This window comes from Hippocampus zosterae, chromosome 13, assembly GCF_025434085.1.
Source record: "Hippocampus zosterae strain Florida chromosome 13, ASM2543408v3, whole genome shotgun sequence".
NCBI lineage: Eukaryota > Metazoa > Chordata > Actinopteri > Syngnathiformes > Syngnathidae > Hippocampus > Hippocampus zosterae.
In genome coordinates, this window is record NC_067463.1 from 17,013,223 (window position 1) to 17,033,139 (window position 19,917).

At 41.1% G+C, this 19,917-nt stretch overlaps 1 protein-coding gene across 5 annotated transcripts; it reads right to left on the reverse strand.

Moving 5' to 3' along the window:
• Positions 1-8: 8 nt before the first annotated feature.
• pdcd11 (programmed cell death 11) lies at positions 9-19,865 on the reverse strand. 5 transcript variants are annotated; one of them, XM_052084349.1, is made up of 36 exons: positions 19,800-19,865; positions 19,340-19,453; positions 19,009-19,149; positions 17,870-18,031; positions 17,252-17,413; positions 17,054-17,174; positions 16,784-16,959; positions 16,080-16,187; positions 15,660-15,872; positions 15,429-15,553; positions 15,296-15,356; positions 14,431-14,577; positions 14,079-14,330; positions 12,740-12,856; positions 11,652-11,846; positions 11,345-11,515; positions 11,028-11,241; positions 10,456-10,608; positions 9,930-10,042; positions 7,916-8,421; positions 7,753-7,815; positions 7,549-7,645; positions 7,371-7,460; positions 6,868-6,970; positions 6,611-6,788; positions 5,451-5,507; positions 5,245-5,367; positions 5,010-5,132; positions 4,228-4,396; positions 3,964-4,110; positions 3,746-3,889; positions 3,429-3,679; positions 1,973-2,141; positions 1,010-1,163; positions 635-800; positions 9-497 (listed from the first exon to the last, which is right to left on the reverse strand). In XM_052084349.1, exons 2-36 carry the CDS (start codon positions 19,436-19,438, stop codon positions 326-328), a joined length of 5,442 nt encoding a protein of 1,813 aa, XP_051940309.1. In that variant the 5' UTR covers positions 19,439-19,453; positions 19,800-19,865; the 3' UTR covers positions 9-325. The 5 variants fall into 5 exon arrangements, with proteins under 5 accessions (XP_051940309.1, XP_051940308.1, XP_051940311.1 ...); XM_052084348.1 differs by having other exon boundaries at positions 19,742-19,851; XM_052084351.1 differs by having other exon boundaries at positions 10,456-10,605; positions 19,718-19,847.
• Between the last annotated feature and the right edge of the window lie 52 nt (positions 19,866-19,917).

Genomic DNA, 19,917 nt, shown 5'->3' on the forward strand with positions numbered 1-19,917 from the left:
CGGTAATGTACTGTCATGAATGTAGTCAATTTATTGAGTGGTGGCAATGCTTTACCAATGCTTTCCTACAATTAATTTCTGAACACAGGCAAAACTCATTCAGAGAGAGTAGAGTTAAAAAGAGTAAATTCAATTATTCAGTCTAGTTTGATCCCGATCAGGTTGGTATAAGAATACATACATTTAAAAAAAGTTTGGTTTGAGTCTTGTAGTTCCAATAATCTATTTCAACAGTAAAAATGTCAACTGTCAATTAAGAAACTATTCACATTATGTAGCTGTCAGCACCAAAAATATACAAGATGCATGATTATACATTTGGTCTCTAGCTGGCAGCCTCACTGCCTTTGCCTTCCACAAACTCCACAGCCTTTTGTTTGACCGCCTGGATGCTTTGTGGTGTGCCATGCTTCTTCTCGTACTCCAGGTAGCGTTTGAAGAAGAACTTGATTTTCTTCACTGACACACTCAGGTGGATGACACGATCAAAGATGGCCCTGCGTGATAATTTAGATGCATTTGACTGTAAACATGCAACAAGCTTTCTTAACCTGTTCAGAAATCAAGAACTGTCTGAAATGTTGAGGTAGAACTTGGAAAAACAAAAAACAAACAAAAGCAAACTTGTCCTTACCGGACTTCCTTCTGTGATCCATGTTTGACCATGAGGTCGATGAAAATGGACCAGAGGTCAGTGCGTTTCGGGTAGCTTGTCAGTATTTTGTCAAACATCGTGCGACCCTTTTCCGTGTTTCCAAAACGAAACTCCAGTTGGGCAAACTTTGTGATCACCTCCACGCCTGATGACAAATTACAATGTTTAAAAATGGAATTGAACCCGGTACCTCCACACTGTGAAGTCGACGTGCTAACCACTGGACGACCGGCACGCAAGTGTCACGATAAAAGATCAAATAATTACAAAAACTGTGAGGGGGTGGCGGGTACTCACTTTTGTGAGAAAAAAAATCTAATGCTGATATGCACCTTCATAGATCATTTTACTCACTTTCTTTGGATGGCAGACTTTTAAGTGCCCTTTGCAGGAGAGCACTGGCAGCATCATTCTGGCCGTGCTGTAGCAGGAAGGTACCATAGCTCAGCCAAACCGCTTTGTTTTGGCGGAAACGCTTCACCATTGACTTATACAAGTTCTCTGCCTCCTGACCCACACACAGCGAGTGAGAGAGAGAGAGAGAGAGAGAGAGAGAGACAAACACACACGCGCACGGTGTTCAGCTCAAGCAACATAAATCTTTTAGAAAGAACTGTTTCATTGATTTGCTGTTCGTTCGTCAGAAGGGGTGTTCACACAGCACACATTTGAATCGGGGCTGCACCGACGCATTTTGTTGCAATGCATCTTACACCCATGTAAATTTTGCGGAGCGTTCACACGTAAAAAGCTGCTTACGAAAGAGAAGCGTGTTAACCCCGGTGCAGCCCCACTTGCTTTCACACGGCAGTTTTTGCGGCCGTGCAATGCAAAATAAAACATGCGCATGCGTAAAGTGTACTTCCTTTTCCCCGCCTTGTTTGTGACATTTCGAAAAACCATGGTTTATACTTATCCAGACAATTCAACGCTGTGGTCTATCGGACACCGTAAAGGGATGAGAGAAGAGAGAAAGGAAAGATGGCGGAAGTACATCAGAGCACAAAAGCAAAGCATTCAATACTCGGATGTAATCTACTCTTCTCATGCGTAGCGAGTCTACCCTTGTAGCGTTAGCATGTCCCATTTTATATCGGTGCTGCCTTGCAAACTAGCATTTACTCCGGAGTACATTTTTAAATCACCTCCTGAGCGGGGTTAAATTTGCTCCGGTTTAAGCTGTTTTCGGGGGCTACACCGGTATAACTTTGTACGTGTGAATGCTCTACTGGGGCAGCCTCGGTGCTACACCGGAGTAAAAGTTGCCGTGTGAACACCCCTGTAGATGCTGTGCAAATTATGTACAGGATGTAATACCTTCATCTTGTCAGATTTGGAGTAGATGTCAGCCAGTTGCTGATAAACAGGCATGGGCTCACAGAACTGGAGGGCTCGCTCAAAAACGTTCTTGAGGCCCTCCTGGGTGCCGTACATATTTTCCAAGTTAAGCAGGGCAACCCACACGTTCAGTTTCTCCTGCTCCTCTCTGGACATTAAAACAAACCAAAAAAACAGTATGTATACAAGCAAACAATCACTGAGAATTAGGAGTGTAAATAAACAGGGGTGCAGATAATTTTGGCATGTTTCTGAAATGAGCATCAGAGTTTGATGATGGTTGCCATTTTTTTTTCTTGACCCATCGAGGTCATTTAATTTAAAGACTTGGAGCACATCTGGGCAAGGACTGTCATGAGTATGTGTACACATTTCATTTAAAATAACTGAATCCACTTTTTCAGTTTTTATTTCTTAACTCTAACAACATAATTATACCAGGCCTACAAAACGGCAGCTTATTAGGACAATATAATTTACATTAAATTCATATAGAGCACAATTGAGTTGCATGGCCCGTTTGAAAAATGAACTGTCGACCTCTGACTTGCAGTACAGCACCCTGTGATGCGACAGCTAGGTTAGCACACTTTTCTCAGGCAGCTGTCTGTAATCCATTTTTTTTGCACTACGGCCCACTTTCATGTCAGGTCAATCCACAGCACAGTGACACTGAGATAAGCGTCTCGCCGGCAGCCCTTCTGCGACATGTATAGTCACTGTCACGAGGCGAATGGAGCCGGTGTATTACCGTGGAGCCAACCTCGTGAGGTCAGCAGCCATAATGGTCGTTCATAGCTTACTATGCAACGTGCCGCAAGGGTCAGCTTCAAAATACAAGTGCACGAGTATTACCTCACTTTGATTTTAAAGTTGGCACTCGGAATCAATCGTGACGACTGACTAGACGTAGAATTGAGGCCTGATATTATTTGTGCCGAAATTGAGGTGACCGATTTAAATTTGGGGTGCGGTATTCAATTTCCAGTGTTCATGCATACTGGGACACCCCGTATGTGCACCCCTGCATTTCAGGTAAACCCCCCAATCTTCATCATAAATTAATATCTGAACAGAAATGCCAAAACAACAGGCATGACACATTTTATCAGAAGCAAGAACATTAGTTCATTACATTAGCAAGAACAAGTTTTAAAAAAAAAACAAAAAACGAAGGAAAGCAAATTAGATTATTGGTCAAAAACCCAGTAATAGAAAAGGCGATAAGCATGGCAGAATTGTAAGCTTAGATGAGAGTGAAGTAGCGATAAAGCAGAAAACACAAAGTAATGACTATGAAGACACGCTGAAATTAAAAAATTAGTACATCAGCTTATTATACAAACGCAAGCAATGAAAACTATTTTCTTTCCAATACCAGTGAGAACAGGTGGCCAAAATACCAAAGTTCCGTGTCGACATGGTCTAATCTTACCGGAAAGAAATGGTTTTCAGTGCCCTCTCTGCCACAGCGCGAGCCTGCTCAATCTGGGTGGCCTGCAGATGATGAGCCATGTACTGGAGCCAGAGAATCGAGCTGTTGGGAGAAGCCAAGAGCAGGCGCTCAAACGCTGCTGCATCCTGGGGCCTGAGTTGAGGGTCCATCAACTCCATCTCCCGCTGCGTCAAGGCTTTCTCCGCCACCTTTTTCTCCTGCTCCAGCTCATACCGAGACTTCTTCTGAGACTGACGAGGAAAGAAGTAGTGAGACAAATGGCGGAAGTTGCAACACAAAGTCAACAATTGCCTCACCTTGCTGTTGTGCTCATCTTGGTCCTCTCCATCACTTGAGTCCGCATGCATGTTTGCCGTCGCGGGCTTCAATGAGCTGAGGCCAAGATCCCAGGAGAACCCAGCTGCAACCTGCAGTCTAAAAGGCCCCGATGAACTGGAACCCTGTCGAGACATTTATTTATTTTTGCATGAATAAATAGGATGGAAATAAAACCAATGTCAATCAATTTGCTTACATTCACAACAACCGGGTTGGTGTCTTTGGCTTCCTGATCGTCTTCCTCTCTGAAGTACACGTCAACCCCACTGTCATTGTCTACAAGGTTTGTTTTCTTCTTCTTCGTCTTCTTCTTCTTCTTTGGGGGCTCTGTCTCATTATTTTTCTGGTAACATCATCAAGGTTAAAGAAGTTAGGTAAGCATAGCATTTCTGTTAAGAGAACAACTCGAGGCGCAAATGCCGCGCATCTATGCTGAAATGTTTTCCAACTGTTTGGTTACCTCTTCACTTTCAGACAGTGAGCGTTTCTTTTTCTTTTCAAGGTTATACTTCTTTTTCTCCTGTCCCACGAGACGTAGTGGCAGATGGAGGGACTCTGGGAGGACGTCTGGCTTCCCGGTGTCCACGGTGAGCAGGGACAACTCAACTAACTTTTCTTTTCTGTTGATGCTGAAAAACGGGAACAGAAAAGGCCGCAGTGTTATTGGAGCACAAACTATTGTGCACACGGAGCCATACAAATGTATTATGTTTTGCTGTAGCATTTCACACAGTCCGATTTAATTTATTGTGTGACAAGAGGCACTCATTGGACCCATCATCATGGATTCATCAAATACATGTGTATAATCCATCAATACCGCTTATCCTCAATAAGGCCACAGTTGAGCCGGAATTTACACCAGGTGACTGACTGGATGAGAAGAGGGGTACACCCTGGTTTGAGTCCCCAAGCACATTTTGACAAACAAGCATTGACCCTCACTTTCATGCCTAAGGACAATTTTGAGTCTTCAATAAACCCAACATGTACGTTTTTGGAACAGCAGAGTTGTCAGTACGAGCCCTACTGTTCTTGATCTCGTTTTTTGTAAAATAAAATTTGTCAAAAATGCTACTTAATGCAATTTATGTTTTTTTCTTAAATGATGGATTTTTATAGTCGAGAGCGACCACAAATTACGAGAATTAGATGCAATGCATAAAGTTTTGACTACGTATCAGAGGTTTTCTTAGCAAACGTATTGTCGCAGTACTTTGCAGTGTGTATAATTCATTTCACCTGATGATCTTTGTGGTGAGCAGGGTGCTGGGGGGAAGATGATTACAGAGGACTTTGTGGTTGTTCACAAAATACTTGGTTGACCGCTGAAGCTCAGCTCTTCCAGTGATGCTGTTTGACAACCTGGAAGAAGCAAAAGGTCGTCATTCATTTCAAGTCTTCAGTGAGCCATGACACGTCACATTTAGTGCATGCTCATCGACGCTTCCCATGCAGTAGGGAAGCACCGTCTTACCTTAAAAAGACCCCTTGCTCACTGATAGACTTGACAAAGCCTCTGATTAACTGGCCTTGTTGCAGATCTTTCAAGGACAAAACCTCTGTGTCTTTTGCTGGCTTGGTCTGCTGTGGGTTCAACCTGGAGAAGGGGAACGGCAGAGAAAAGGTTACAAGTTCAGGACAGATCAACATTTTTGAGTGTATACATGTCAGATATCATACCTTGATGGTCGTAGCGATAAATGCCACTTGTCATTTTCACATCCTAGAAGGTAACACCTGAGATAAAACAACATCATTCAATGTGGCAGATCTATTACAACAGAAATGTGTGTGTGTGTGTCTGTGTCTGTGTATGTGTACAATGAACGGACATCTGTTGCCGCGGACGGCTGGACAGTAGAAGTATCAATCCAGGGAGGATTACAGCCATTGTTTTTATGATTTAAAATAGCCAAAATTCAAGTTCAATGTCATTACTCCACAAAACTGAGCTGAGGTCTGGAGACTGCGAAGGTATACACATATAGACACTATGTGTGGCCTTTCTGGACTCCACAATATATTGTATTCATTTTACAATTTACGTTTGGGCGAGTGGCCGTTTACTGAAATGCTGAGACTCTTACAAAATAGTGCAGCTCGTACAGAACAGGCCAAAGCCTGATCACAGTTAGTCTGATGACAATTTAAACAGGGAGCAAAGCATGGTCTTGAACTAAATCGTTGTGCACGGTTAAAACTGTCCCAATGCGAGTTCAAGTCTGTCTAGCAAACATATCTGAGTTTAGTTTGCTGCGTTGGTGCAACTTTTTTTTTTGGGTTGTTATGTGTATTTTGGCTTGGAAACACCTTTCCGTGTCGAGACAACATATCGGCGTCAAAATATTTTCAGATTAACATGCCTGTGCAAAAAAACTATTACGCAACGCAAATCAAAGATATTTAAAATCTCCTCCATTGACTTCCTTTGGGCATGGCAAATACTGTTAAACAGGGGCAAAATGATAGAGAATAATTTACTAGATACTGTACTCCAGAAATAGCACACAGGTAAACAAAAAAAGTTATTTAAATGGACATATTGCTCCATGTAGACATCAGATCGGTGAACTTTTTTTTTTCATGATTTGATCAATTTCTGACTGAAACCCGATATGCTGGCTCCAATTTAGGTACCCGTATTAAAAAAAAATTCAATTTGAAATTACTCATGGCTATTCAAAATGGTAAAATCTCAAAAGCTTACTAAAAAAGGAAAGATTCCACATTCAACCATTTCATGATGCTGCATGGTCTCTGAGACTAAAAGGTGGTGGCGGTCAAACACATTTGTTAAATAAGCATTGTATGCATATACTGTAGTTGGTGCATTCACTGACCTCAGCAGCTGATCCTTGCTAAATGCAGCCAACGGGTTGGGCTTGTATGCATCAGCGAGATCAGTGATGGCCACGGTTCCTGTGCAACCAAACGGGAGTTTGACCATAAGGCCGAGGTGTGGCAGTATGCTTGTCACTATTCCTAAAGTGATACTGCCCGTCTCCAGTTCATGAATGCCTACAAAACAAACACACAGTAGCCCATCAGCCTTTTTCCATCATATAAGTATAGGATTGCTGAATAAGTTGTGTCCCACCTGTGAGTGACAGTAAGAATCGCTGAGGTTTGAGACTCATTTCGACCACTTTTGCCTTAACAGCCTGGCCAAGTTTGTACAATTTTTCAAGACGGCTGGAATCCTAAAACAACATTTAAAAAAAAGACCATATCAAAACTCAAATCTCAAGCAATATTGGGACACAGTTCACATGAAGTAGTTTTTGTCATGTTACCTTTGTCTAACAACAGAAATTGTTATCTTTAAATAATTGTTGGTTTCATATTTCATCTACTACACAGTACTGCATATTCGAGTGTGAATAGTTGACTATGTTTCAGTCATATAGCACCACCTGCTGCTTACGTGTGGACTTGACAGCCTGCAAACGCACGTGCCCAATTTTATATACCACTACTGTAATGACGTTTGGGGTTTTTTCAACTCCCCAGTGGAATTTTATTTTAACAATAAACATGTTAAAAATACATTAAATTCCACTGATCAATAGTGTTAGGTATAACTTGATAGGAATAACTTACTTTGAGGTCTGTAATCATAGCCAGCAGTTCTACTGTACCGGTGATGGAAAGATCAGAGGTGACCTCTAAACTCTTCCTCTCTGGATGGAACTGCAAACAATTACAAAGCCATTCACAGACCTCAGCTCAGCATTGCGGTAAGAGTATGTCAGACGCACAACTGTATAATCTTGCCTACCTTTGAAACAAAACATGTAATTTCCTCTCCAACCTTGTAACTACTCAGTTTCTCTGCAGCCGTCACCGACTTGAGCTCCGTTTTCTTGTCCAGTTTGCTGTGAGAACATTTGTTTAATTATATAAGACTGCAATGGCAACACAAACAACACATTATATTCGAGCAATCATGCCAGTGTCAAATCGGTAACGATCGTTCATTTACCTGGGTATTAGTGTCAGCTCAGGTGAGGTGTATGTTAATCTTGGCTGGGAAATCGGTAATAATCTAAAGAAAACAAAGAACAGATCATATATAATTGTAAAAAGAAGCTTTAAAGAACTTTTGATAATGATAAAAAAGTATAAAATTAATAAGCAGCAGCCACCCGTTACTGTTGACTTCTCGTCTTCCAATGACCCTGCCAGTGACAACACTGCCCACTTTAACGAAAGACGTGGGGAAGGATCCTTGTGACACCTCTGTCGCCTCCATCACCTCAGACACGTGCACAAAGCCCGTGCTTCCATCCTCTAGTTCAACCTGAATGTTGGTAGGCTTCACTGTCCGTACTTTCCCCTGCACAATTTCTCCGAAGCGGTAACCAGTGTCAGAATCCTGACAACGGTTTTCTGAAACGTTGCGCAGTCTTCTGGGTGCAGCATGCTTCCACGACAATAGAGGAAGCCCTTGCAGTTCCTCGCAGCTTGGTTCAACGACTTCAACAGTCAAAACCATTCCTTCCTTCAGCTTGACCGACTCTGGTAGAATGACCTCATTCAAGTGGCTTCGAGTTTGAATAAAAGTCAGCTGAGCAGTGTCTTCCACGGAGATGATGGCTAGGTCTTTGTCAATGTGCTGCAAAATTGCAGAATATTTGCTCTCTTCTCTAAGCTGTAAACACACACACACACACACACACACAGAGTTACGGTCCGCGATATTTCATGGCTGGTTATTTATTTCTTTATTTTTTTGTGTTGGTGGTTAATCTTTGCATGTGTGTGGTAGCTCTCCCCTGCTCTTTGCTGATTGGTGGCTCTTGTTCACAACTTAGCTGACCAATCATTGCAGAGGAGAGTGAGCCCAATTAGTTTTAGGTGGGCCAACACTTGCAAAGATTAACCACTGTTTAAATTACAGGGGTCTCAAACTCGGGGTCGCTTTCTTGCATGTTTTCCATCTATCCCTGCTGCAGCACCCCTGATTCAATTGATCAGGGCCGTTATGATGAGCTGATCATTTTAATTTTGGAGTTTGAAACCCTTGGTTTAAAATGACGCAGGTTGGGTAGTCCTGGTTGTGTTTAGAGTCAGGACCTTGGGTGTGTCATATCTATTATCTTGTTGTTTGTCAGCCCCAATCCCTCGTGTGTCCTCGGTACCACTGTGTCTCGATCAGCGCAGCCAAACTAGTTCCTCGCAATGGCCATCATCCTTCCAGTTCATTCGTGTTCATTTTATTCATTTGGGTTTTAGGGAACTTTGCCATCCTCGCTGCCCATCTTCAAAGCCCTCCTCAAAACTCACTTGTATTCTTTGGCGTTTGACTCAGCATGACTTAGATATGTTCTTGATTTTACTGTTTGGTGCTTTGTCTTACTTTTTATTGTGCATGCTAAATCGCTCCATGTACAGCACTTTGTATGCAGCGATGGCTGTTTGAAAGTGCTCGATAAATACTGTTGACTTGACTTGACTTCATTCATTACTAGTATTTATTCGGGCTGCACTAAGGCAGTGGGAATTCTGCAATGTTGACTCCAATCTCGTTCTATTGTGTCATGTGTTCCTCCTCGTGATAATACTCTCGAGATTAGGGGTGTCTAAACTAAACTCAAAGTGTCTAAACTCAAGGGCCCCTGTCCTGCCTGTTTTCCAGCTTTCCTCGGAGCAACAACCACGATTCAAATAATCAGGATCATTCTAATACTGCTTCAGAACTGGCTGATCATCTGAATTAGGTGCATTGCAGCTGGGAGAAGCAGAAAAACAGGCAGGACAGTGGCACTCCAGGCCCGGAGCTGGACATGCCTACTCTCGATGGTCCAAACACCAGTTTCTGCTCCTCTCCAACTCCCAGACTTTCGTTTGACACTTCCTCAGTTGGAAGGGTCATAACACCCAGCGATTGGAAAAGATCCAAATAAGAAGCCAGGGCTTGTTTTAATACATATGTATCATCCCCTCATCATTATCATTGGGGGGAAAAAACAGTTGGTGTTTTAGAAAACAATTAAATCGCATCTAGCATGCGGCTGAGGACAAAGATTAGGGTTGAGTAGTAAGGGGGAGGGGCGAGAGTCTCCTGGAGTACATAGTGGAAACTGGAAATACTTTGTACATCCAGATTTAGTGTTTTTAGTATTTCATTGTACATTTATGTAAGAGAAAGTAGCTTACCGTTTTCTTTTTGGTAACTAACTTGGAAAGGAGTGACACATGGACTGTGGCAGACAGGATGTCAGCATAAATAACAACTGCAGTAACCTTCTGTCCTGGGGTCAACTGAATCCCTGCAACAAAGAGAGCAAGAGATTTTCAAAACGTGTGGTTTCTCAACATTGAAATCATTTTATTTTGAAATGCAGGCATTGAAAACCAGCATAATCTTTATTGCAACAGTGATTACATGCAGTCAATAACCTTTTCAAAACCCGAATATTACCAATATTTGTGTTTTGAAAGGCCATGTAAATGCGCATGTAAATAAAAGTTTAAAATATTGTGTAATTTTTTTCCCCATGTCACGACTGTGCCCCAATTTTGATTTTCCACCAAAACAAAATCCCATTTTATATCATTATGTTTGAAGCCTGAAATGTGACAAAAGGTCAAACATTTCAAGTGAGGCTCATACTTTGACATGGCACTATCAGACGATATCTACCATACCGTGTTAAGATTTGACTTAAGGATAAAAACATACCCATCAAATGGTATTTGTTGGCCCGTATGGTGGCACCAACCAATTCATCTGACTTGAAGGTGGAACCATCGCCATCCTTCACTGTGTCCACAGCCAACTTCAGCCTCTGGCCAACAGACAGAGCAGCAAGCTGCTGGTAAAGATCTCTGGCTTCTGAGGAACAACACAGAGGTGAGACATTTAACACAGACTTCACATTAAGACTCAAATCAATATACCGGTAAGTAAACAAAAGCTCACAAATCGTCAATTTTGGGAACCTTTATGCTTCGTTTTTGAAATTATATTTTGGCCCTCGATTTACCAGCCTTTCATAACCCCACCCCTATTCTCGCCAACATCCCAGTTCCCCGCCGCCCCCACTCCAAGTGAAATCAGAATGAAATACAGAGAATATATCTAGTAAAGCGTTTTGCTAAGACAACATCTTTCAAACTGTGATTTCTGAATTCATTTTCTGATTTGGGTTATGGCCACCAAATACATTGCAGGCTTATTTTCACGCAAGGCAAGACAGTTCACAAGAATTGCATAACATGGTGATATCACGTACACGAGACAAAACGTCCCACCTTTCAGGGCGATCATTTCAGTCGCAGCTCGTCTTTCTTGCACAGCATGAATAAGTGTAGTCTGGGCAGATCCTTCTGGCAAAGTAACTTCAGAAATTTTCAGTGTGACCAGGAATCGCTTCTTCTCTTCATCCAAATTTGTCACCTTAGCAACCACCGTCTGGCCCACGTGGAAGGTGTCTGTTGTATCAGCAATGAACTTATGAGACATGGCCTACAAGTGCGCAGACAGGAAAACACAGCAGTTGGCACAACACAAATGGTCTCGGAGGAGGAAAAAAGGAAAACATTCCCTGCCCAGACGACCCATCACTCACAGACTTTGGTGCAAGACCAACAAGGCCATATGGGAACTCGACAAAGACGCCATAGGCCATGATGTTCTTGATCCAGCCAAACATCTGCATTCCAACTGTGATCTCTGAGAATTCCTTAGGGGCCACTCCTTCCTCCAGTGACCAGATCACCATTGGCTTCTTGGTGACAGTCTAGGAGAGAAACTTAAGGAAAACAAAAGGCTACTCTTGGCACATTAAAAAAAGGTTAAAAAAAAAGCATAATCTTCAACAAATATCAAAGCCTGGCTGAGGTATTACATTTAGTTTCAATAATAACCCAGGATACAATTTTATTCTTATTCTGGAGAAAGCAGACGAGGTTTGAAATGGTGTCTCCCTCCTGCAGGGCCTCCCACAGCAGAGAACAGTTGGACACGAGATCTGAGAGGTGCATGGTGGGTAAGAGGGCAGGAACCCCATTGGGAGTTATGGACACTTCCAGACCATTGACCGACTTCTTTAGCACCTTCGCTTTCAATCTCTACAACATAGGCGGAAAGCAAAACGCATGGAGCAGGAAAAAGAGTTGTTACTAGTATCCATTACATAGGATTTAGAAATAAATATTTATTCCTCTTTAAAATCACTCTATTCTGCATGACAAAGCAGTCAAGCAGTTGTAGTTGTTGAAGTACACTTGTGGATATTCTCTCATTCAACCAGGTCAATTTATTCTCCAAGTCAACGCTGTAATTGTTGAAGTACTTGGATATTGTCATTTCAATCTCAGGGTATTGATTCGATCGCAACTGGTTTGCTTCGACTGACGAACAGAGCGCACCTGTTGTGATCGATTCAATGGTGTCAAAATGGCAATTAACTAGTGCTTGAAAAGTGTGTTTAGTGTGATAAACAGCATCCTAAAGCAATTCACCACTGAAAATTCCACACAATTTCTATTTTTGGAGAATAAATAATTTTACTGTTAGGTGTCCCGACAGTTAAAATAATCTTTTGGCAGTGTTCACTATTCAACAAAATATTTTGACAAATAATCTTATGGAAAGATAATACACAATTTTGGTGCACTACCGTTTGGGATTTTTTTTTTAAACTATTAAAAGTTTTACATAACCTCTGACTTTGAGCAGCAGTTGATTGCCGGTACATTTTGCCTCATCGGGGAGGTTGGACATTGCAATCGTTCCACTTTTATTGGAATGTTAAGATATGCTCCTGGCCGCAGCCATCTTTGCGTATCAAATTGGCAATCGGAACACAGCTCATTGACACCATATTACATACTGGGTTTCATTTACTATCTAAGTCGAATAAACAAATGGGATGTGTGTGTGTAAAATTCAGTTCGACCGATCAAACATCACTTCCATAACAGCTGTTTTAAAGACAAAACATGGAACATATCTTTCCCACCTCACAGCCAAATTGGGCCTTTCCCATTTCTTCTGTGTCACCCTCTGCTGCAGGCTTAAATGACAGAATCATCTTTTTCTTCTCTGGATCACATTGCAGAACCCTTGCCCTCAACACCTTCAAAAAGGAGACATGAGCATTTTTAAAAAACAATTTAAAACTGTTCTAAGGTATCTTATCTTGCTTTGTTCAACAAATTTATAAAATAATCAACTTACAGAAATATTTGTACATACTTGAAAGGCGCTTATAAATAAAATGTATTATTATTATTATTATTTCTAGTCACAGTGAAATTAGCTCATTTCATTTCAGCACTGCGATTTATCCATTTTGTATTTATATTGCACTTAATTGAATGGTGTTTGTTTGTTTTTTTCTTCTTTCTTCTTTCTACCCACATTCTTGCTGCTGGAGGCTGTAAATTTCCCCAGTGTGGGACAAATAAAGGATATCTCAGAGGCGGATTCGTCTCCTGCTATGAGCCAGCCCTCATTCTGCTGCGTCAACAGTGAGTTCAGTCTTCTTTTTTCCCCTCGCTTGGCGGCAAGTGTTTGCAGCTGCTGGCTACTTACGTCTACTAGCGAAAACAGAGCTCAGAATATAAAAAACAAGCTAGTGCCCATAGCATAAAGACATACGTTTTATCTAATGGACACATGTAGTTTACCCTGAATAATAAACCAACACAGTTGTAACTCTAATCTGTGCCAACACTGCAACTCTGCACTCTCCTTTTGAATTTATAGGCATGATAGGGCCCAGTAAAAGTGGCACTTTCAATCTGGAACTGAAGCCAGCCAAGGAGATCTTGTCATTGGATGAGAAACTAAGTGTGGGGGTGGTTATTAGGTGAATGGTTTAAGTGTACCTCTCTTAAAAATAAATACATACACACATATTTTTCTAAAAATACATAGATTTTAAAAAGACTTTTTTGGTCCCTTAACATCAGAGAAAGTGTCTTTGGAGGACTGTTTGAGACACCCAAAAGGTGATTGTTCGGTATTTTGAATGCCTAAATTTTGGAGGCATGTGAAGATAAGATCCTTTTAAAGATGGATTTCATTTGAGATATGTATATATGTTTAAAGGCATAACTGTGGCACATATGTGAGATGTGCACGCATCGTTGGTTTGGATCCGTGAATACTAACAAAAAAATTACCCACATTTTTTTTTCAAAATCATGAGGTGACTTAATTTCACATAGAGACTCTAGAGACCCAACTAATTGTATTAAAAAACTGATTTATCATGTCTCCTTTAATCAAAGGACAAACGATATAATGTACTTGCTTGCTGAAATATAATGGCATAGCACATCATAAGAGCTCACCTGACCAACATAGAAGACTTCCTCAGGGTTGACGATTACTTCAGAGCTGAGTTCATTGACTGGCACCAGGCCCTTAACATCACTGTAGAAGCGAACGACGCAGCCAAAGTTTTTGACATTGACAATGTAACCATGGGACACTCGTCCAGGACGAGCATCATCATAGCTAAGGAATAATGGCAGGGAGCTTTCGATGAGGGCCTTCTTTCGGGTCAAATACAGCTTTTTGTTGTCTACATCCACTGAGAGCACCTGAGGACATGAAGAGCAAAATAAAACTCAAGACAACCTTTGATGACAAGATGACACATCCGATTACCAGGAGGTTTCCTGATGTCAAGAATGGACTGACCCGACATTTGACTTTCATGCCCTTTGCATACTTCTTCTCAGGGTTCTTCAAGACGATGTCTGATAGGTGAGTAGAAGGCACCAGCCCTCGAATGTGGCTCGACAAGTGCACCACCATGCCACGATTCAGCAGGACAGACACTGTCCCCTTTAAAGGGAGAGACATGTAAGACTTGGTTACTAGACAAAGCAACAGGATATCAAATTTAAGTAACAGCAAACAGGACATCACTTATTTCAAAATTACTTTCAAGAATGTTCTGTTATCACCACTTCCTTATAAGTACAATTTTTCAACCGGTACATACTTTTTAAATGCAATCGTATAACTGGCATGTCAATCGTTAAATTTTGTAGATAACTGCCAGTACAAGGTGTTGTAAAGGGGACTAATACAGTAGAGGGGACAACTTAAGCACATGGTTTAGATCAGTGCTTTTCATAAAGTGTCGAGTGTGCGGATACATGATTGGTGGGGCTCTTCAACACCAAGATGCCAAAATACACTTGAAAATCATAAACCCCAACACTACGTTGAAAACTTCAAGTACGTAATCGTCATGTGATGTAATGTAGTATGTGCTGTTTATCAGCCCGTGTAATGAACTTTATTTTCAAATAATTTGGGGTTGAATGTTTTTATTTAATGTACAAAAGTGATTTATAAAACCAATAGGAAATAAAGGAACAAATATTACTTTATTTTTTATTCGAAAAATTATCCAATCCATGACTTAAAATCATGATAGGTTCGGAATCCTGAGGTTTTTTTCCCCCATTGCACCCTCCTCAACACTACTATGTATTGTAGTTTACCATCTGCTAACAGTAGATACTTTATATTTCATCCAAGTTGCAGCACATACCTCTACAATCTGACCAGCCTGAAGATCAGAGTATCGAAAGAAGGTTTTTTCAATCACAGTCCTGAAAATCAAGTGAAATCAGTTGGACGCTGACTGACAAAGGAGGCATGATGCAAAGAAAGATTTCACATACTTGCGTAGAGTAGCAAAATGAATTTGGTCAATGGGGCTGAAATCAATTATCCTGCAAGTGTGCTTGGGTAAGGCGAGTAATTTGTTCTCATTAGCTGGCTCATTAATCTCCTTCAGGTTATTCCTCTGTCAGAAAGAAAAACAATGTGTCAGGCAAATTCAGGTGAGGTTTTTTTTTTTAAACTCCAATAATTAGCGTATACAGTATGAATATTTCATTATTGCTACCTACATGTACAAAAGCGAGAGTTTTGTCAGGCAGTTCCAATACAGCTCCGGACATGACGTGCATAGAGGCCATCTTGCAGTCCTTCACCACCTCACCGACTCGGTCGCCGCAGGCAGGAATGGTATTCATTCGAGTTTCAGGTTGGACTATGTGGTCACGCAAGCTTAGTCCGACCAAGCGAGTGGATGGCTCCACATACAGCACACGAGCCAGCATCTACACGATTGATGAGAAAATAGACAACGCAAAAGGTACGAAAATGTCTAACCTGAATTGAACATCTAAACCTAGCTGGGCAAAACATGGAGATGTTGCCACTAGCGGAGACAATCGTGGAAATTTCTTCTAAAAGTAAAAATTGCATTGTCGTTAAAGGGCATAGAATTTGTACGTATTGTTCTCACAATTAGGACCCTTCCTTACATTGCTTCCCTTATTGTATTGAGCAGCCATCTCTTGCTCCATGTGAAGTATGTCCACCTGACCACGGAAGGAGGACAGGAAGTCCATGAGGAGTCCGTTTCTGGTCACCTGCAATACAGGTTTCATTGAATTCAGCACTGTCAAGAGTTCATTTGGCATCATACATGGTCATGTATACAAACAGTTCGGTGTAGTGAAACTTGAACAGATTTTAAGGTTATAATTTTTTTTGAAGTTTTAACTTCAGTGTTACTTGATGGGAGCCTCCATGCCGAGAGGTGTGGTTTCGTTCACTCGTGAGGATGTGATCCTGTGCTGAGGAGCTCTGCACATCGTAATGAGTTTATCCCCGTGTACTTGGAGAGTGGTCTCTGTGGCGGTATCCTCTGTGGTTACAGACTGCAGCAACTCTCGTTTTGGATTGCTCCCACATAATGTTCTCGCCTGAGCTTCAGTGCCTTGCCGTGTCTCCATACTTTCACTAAATATGCGTCGTGTGAATCTGTGTACAGGTCGGTGGGTGTGTTCTTATGTGTGTATATCTGTTTACATATCGAGATGGGAGAGGTGGGTTTACTTTCAATTGACTTTTTTTTATTTCTGCAAAGCATTTTGTGTTGCATTTTTAATTGATGAAAAGTGCTCTCCAAATAAAATGTGGCGTGAGAATGTTGACACCACAGATTATCCAAAACTCCCCCTACCTTTCTGACTGTTGCTTTAACAAGAAGTCCCGGAAGAAGGTTAGTCAAGGTCCATCCTTGTTTGGATTCAGCAAGAGCTCGGCCAACAGGCAAGGAGTTGGTGCAGAGTCGCAATACACGCCCATCGTTCTTCACTTCTTTTATTTGACAAGTCAAATACTGGCCCACTTTCAGCTCTGGGAAAGAAGAAAAAACTATTGTCACATCCGTCACTTTGAAAAGGAATTGCAAGAAAAAGGGAGAGGATAAAACAATCCCTATTTACGATACCATTGTTACTGTTCTGTTTATCTTTGTCAGCTTTCTTTGGCAGGAAGGCTTTGGTTCCACTGACACCAATGTCAACTATGCAGCCATGATCTTCAAGGCTCTCAACACATCCACTCAACACCTGAGACAACAAACAGTGACAACTGTTGAGTTGTGACAAAGAGATTCTGGGGTAAGAGGTTCAGACTTCTGACTTGCCATGTCAGCTTTCAGAGCACTTGATGTGAGCGCGCTGTTGACGAGCTTTGGATTGACTGAGACTTGGATGCTCATTGTGCCTCCTCTGGTAGTGTCCAACTTTGCAACCACACATCTCAACATCATGCCAGTATAGAAGAGGTGTGACAAAGAACAAATGTCCTGCCAGAAAAAAAACAAGACAGTTCTGTTACTTGAATCCACAGAACAAATACTCAAAGGGTGTTCATTATTTTTTTTCTTTTGCCCGACAAGTCAACATGCACACAATACTCAATGATTCCAAACCAGGTGTGTGCGTACACCTTAGCCCATGGCAGGGGGTATGTGGAAACATCTAAGAATTGATTTGCTGCTTGGCCAAAATCACAACAACTGCACATCACCTGATATTCGCATCAAAGCTCGGATGACTGATGAAATGAAAGTCAAACTGCTTGTTTGAATTTAATTTACAAAATATTTATTTTTAATGTCACGTATTAGTTTTTACTTTTAATTTGAGTTAAAAAAAAAGAAGGCCTAGGAATGTTCTCATTCGGGGGGGGGGGGGGGGGGGATTCTATTTCATAATCGGTTACGTTCTGCTTTTAGAAAATCATCAATCAGTTAACCTACCTCATCAGTTGAATCCAGTTGCTCAGTGAGTAGCTTTGTGTATGAGTCGCAGATGTTTCTAATGCTGAGGAATCCTTGTAGACCACAAGGTAGACCAACAGTCACCTCAAAGTCTGAAACATCTTTCACACAACCCAGCATCAGCATGCCTTCCTTTACATCCTGTGAAGAAATAACACAATACTGTATTTAAAACAATAAAAATTAAATTAAAAAAAACTAACGGTGACATTTTGGAGTTATCATAAGGGGTGAAACAGTCTGCCTAAAATAATTGTAAATACCTTAATTTTGTGTTTGCGGTTTGGGCCACATTCAATGCAAGGAAAGAACAAAATGAAAAACGAACTGGTTATGTTTTGTCGAACCAGACTTAAATGGCTGAATTTAACAAAACATTTTTTCCCCCCAAAGAAAAGTGCAACACAAAGAGTTTGTCTTCTTTCAATGAAATACAATGGTCTACAGTATACAGAGGATACAGTGATACCTCTACTTACGAAATTAATTGGTTCTGGAAGAAATTTTCGGAACTAGAAAATTTAGCTGCGACTAGGAACCCCATACTGTATTTTTACCTTTCGTATCTTGAAATTTCTTTCGTAACAAGGTAGCAATATTTTCCTGCTAAGGCGTTTCGTAACTTGAAATTTTCATATGAAGAGATTTCGTAAGTAGAGGTACCACTGAACATACCGGTAAGTGTAACAGTAACATTTTGAACAGGATTAATTTTTGCTCCATGTGAAGAACTAGAAACTGCTTTTTAAATGTCACAACCAATTGGACTGAGCTGAACTATATTTGTTTAAAGTGTATGTGTGTAGCTCGAGCATGAGGCGGTTACATTTCTTGGTCCTTTTATAATATGTGTCATGTGGAAAACTCTTATAGTTGCTCCATTGTATTGAATAATCACCCCTGAATTTGGTCAGTATCATTTTTACGGATAGTTTTCAGAAACAGTGGCAAGATTTCACGGACCGCATAAATGACTTGGAGGTCTGCATCTGGGATGTGGACCCATCAGTTTGACACTGATGACCACATCCAATTCTTCAGAATTCTTTATCCTTTTCGTTTAGGAATGTATATTGTCCTGTTGCAATGTGTGTGACTTTCCTTAATTGTGTTTTTACCTTACTATGTAGTATTTCCACACACTCTGCATCCGCATTTAGAGTCAGGCCATCTCCTTTCGCCCCAACAGTCTTTTGCTTCTTGAATTTCTTATCTTTGATACCCCCCATCCATTGCTCACATTCTTCTTTTTCATTAGACTGCAGCAAAGAAACAAATTACTTAGAGTAACTTAAAACGAAACAAGCCGCTTGAAAAGTGAAGAATTGGATAGAAAGCAAGCATAGCAAGTGAACAATTTCAAAGGCATGTAAACTCAAGCGGCAATTAGCGAGGATGTAGTCTTTTGCATGACATGCCAGCTCTGAATAAAAGGGAGATCAACGATACCTCGAACAGGTTGTCCACTTCAACCTGTAAGTCTATTTTATTTCCACGAGCCTTCTTAACCGCCCCACCTCGGGGGAAGTCTTCTTCAGCTGATGCCATGTCTTTTTCGATTTTCTACGAAACAAAATAATGCTCACATCAAGAAACTTGCAACTCCGAGTTGACTTGATAATCAGTCTTACGAAACACTACAACGGGTTTATGAAACTGAGCTAATCACATTTGAAACACATTTCTATGTGGTTTAATGTATACCATACCACTGCTACCCAGCGTGATACACCAGACACTGCGTCCTGGGGTATGGTCAACACGTGGAAAATACGAAAGATATTACATTCAACATTATACGTAATATATAGTACAAAACAATGTTACATGTGAATTTAAAGGCGATGCGACCTGTGGTCCAGCGAAGTTTGCTCACAGTAAAGGGCCGTTTGTAGATTCAATAACTCACATGTTGTTCAGCACGCCATAACAATGACCCGGAAAAAGAAATCGGTTGGTCAGACCACAGCCTGGCAAATCACAAACAAGTGGGAATTATTGACATTTTATTTGGCCATTCAGTGATC